The 2500-nt window shown below is 51.0% G+C and overlaps 1 protein-coding gene across 1 annotated transcript in view; it reads right to left on the bottom strand.

Moving 5' to 3' along the window:
* Positions 1 to 2500, bottom strand: part of cacna1ab (calcium channel, voltage-dependent, P/Q type, alpha 1A subunit, b) — a 147802-nt gene that overhangs the window by 59085 nt on the left and 86217 nt on the right. Inside the window, 2 exon segments of the mRNA XM_034530447.1 lie at positions 1 to 145; positions 472 to 1082. The exon segment at positions 1 to 145 is cut by the window's left edge and continues 157 nt beyond it. Of these exon segments, the coding sequence (XP_034386338.1) occupies positions 1 to 145; positions 472 to 1082 (756 nt within the window).

The following is a 2500-nucleotide window of genomic DNA, read 5'->3' as shown; positions in this document are numbered from 1 at the left end:
GTCGGGGTGGTCCGGCGGGAAGGCGTACGGGTGTTCGTGGGCGCCGGCGGCCAGCTTGCTGTTGTTGCGGAGGTTGTCCAGGTCCTCGTTGTGCTGCTGGACGGGCCGCGCGGTGGAGAGGCTGGGCCCGGTGCTGTGGTGCTCCCTGAAGGAAGGAATGGATGAGGAGGTGATTTAAAAACAGCAGATACAGATACCGACACGTACAGCTAACGGGCCAATCAGCAGCCGGCTCAGTGTTCTTTGGTCCTCCGACATGCCCGTCAAGTTAACGTCTCTTTTCCTAAACCTAACTAAGTGGATTTGTTGCCTGAACCGGACTTCCTGTATACAGGGAAGTTTATTTTGAAGAAAGAAAATGCATCGGCAACGAGGAAAAAGTGATGCTTCTTTAGTTTGAAGCTGGGATGACCTGCTTTTCAGAGAGATATGAACACGATATCATACTTTTAACTCCTTCCTTTGCCTCACCTTCTGGCGCGATGCCCTCTGCTCCTCTCCTGGTTGCCGTGGCGATGCCGCCTCGCCTTCCGGCCCTCCCCTCCTCCTCCTCCTCCTCCTCCTCCTCCTCCTTCCTCCTCCTCGCCTTTCTCGCCCTCCGCCTCCGTCCCCTTGGATCTGTGCCGCCTGCCTTCCTCGCCCTCCTTGCGGTGCTGCCGGGACCTCCGGTCGCCGCCGCGGTGGGGGGACATGCTGCGGGCCTCCCTGCCCTCCCTGTTGCTCCGGTGCCGGTGGCCCCGGTGGCTCCGGTGGCCGTGCCTCTCCTCCCCCTGCTGGCCCTCCACGTTGCCCAGGGACGTGCAGCTGAAGCCCCGCTCCATGCGGGTCTCCGCGGCGGGCTGGCCCGTCTCCCCGCCGTCCGGCCCGTTGGCTTTCCGATGGTGGTGGGAGTGGGAGTGGGAGTGGGAGTGGTGGGCGGCTTTGCGGCGGTGGTCTACGTCCTGGCGCCGGTACTCCTGGTCCAGGGGCAGCTCGCCGGGCGGCGTCTTGTTGGTGTTGTTGTTGCGGTTGTCCTGCGGGTTGACCACCAGCGGCCGGTCCAGGTGGGTCATATCACCACGCGCCTTCCGTGGGTAGGACACCTGGGTCGGGGTAAAAGGGTAATAATGCAGCATCTTAAAGGGTCCTAGGTACCCCACGTGTTACCTCGCCATGCACGATGGTTCTGGGGTCATTTTCAGATCGTGGCCTCTTTGGCTTCTGCTCAAATCAAAAGGAAATTCAGTGTTTAAATAAAATGACACTTGAATAAATCAATAAAAAAACTATTTTGCTATTCCCTTTAACGGCTTCACATGTTCGCATGTCTTCTCGCGATCATCAACAGTAACTATGGCAGTTAACTCTTTTTCTAAAACAACTTTTCAATATTTAATTTGATTGCATATTTGAAATATGCCAATGCTACTGGTATTGAATGAAAAACAAGGCTAGTGAAATATATATATCTTATTGCTAATTTTGCATCTACAACAATAAAAGAGATGGTTCTCATTAATGGAGTCTCATCAAAATACATCACATTTACATATACAGTAACATTTACAGTTTTCTTCCATGCAGGCAGTACAGACCAGACTTTGACCTTCATTCAGGCAGTTTAAACCTCACTTTACCCAGAAAAATACCCCCCCCCATCCCTGAGCCACAGATACACAACATCTTCGAATTTTTTGCTCCAATATGACCAATTTTAAATGAACAATTGTCATTAAATCTCTTTCAGAACCACAAAATGGCAAACAGCTCCAGCTGTGAACACACATTTCGGCTGATCAAGGTCTTGTGTGTGTGTGTGTGTGTGTGTGTGTTTCTTGTCTTAAAGTGCATTCATTACACTCCAGTGTGCCTTCTCTGGGCTGCACACTGCACTCTGGATTCCTCCGCATGCCCCACTTTAATAATGCATCGCTCCCCGGCACGCAGCTTCAAGCCGTCCCACATAGCGGCGGCGAGCGCGTCAACAGCGCTCTTAAAGGGACAGTTCACCCCGGATTCAAAAACCCTCTGTGAAGAGTGCAGCGTGACCCAGAATGCAGAGCGGGTTAAAAGAAAGCGGGTCGGGTTAGTGTTCCTACTGAAGATCACTCCACGGTGCACGCAGACAACGTTAAATTAAAGTACGGTTTCATCTTTGTAGGATGGATGACGTCACACTTCTCCACTCTGCAGCAATGTGAGAAGTGGGCGTCGGCCAAAAAAAACCGACATTCACAGCTGATTTTAACGCCTTTCCCCTCTGATGTTTCGCAACAAGTTAAGCGACTAAAAAGTACATTTATAGAAAAAAACAGTAGAAAAATCCCAAACAATGGCTGGTAACCGGGCCTTTTGGCAGGGCGCCAACTAACAACAACTTCCGTCGCCGTGTTTCCATCTGATCGTTTTAAGCAAACTTTTGAAATGTCGCAAAAAATGAAGAAATGTATTCGTCTCGTCTCTATGAATTCCATTTCCCTTTTTTAGCGTAATAACCAATTGAGGGCGTTATTTTTTCACA

The sequence above is a fragment of the Cyclopterus lumpus genome, chromosome 1 (assembly GCF_009769545.1).
Source record: "Cyclopterus lumpus isolate fCycLum1 chromosome 1, fCycLum1.pri, whole genome shotgun sequence".
NCBI classification, from domain to species: Eukaryota; Metazoa; Chordata; class Actinopteri; order Perciformes; family Cyclopteridae; genus Cyclopterus; species Cyclopterus lumpus.
This window is presented reverse-complemented; position numbering and strand designations above follow the sequence as displayed.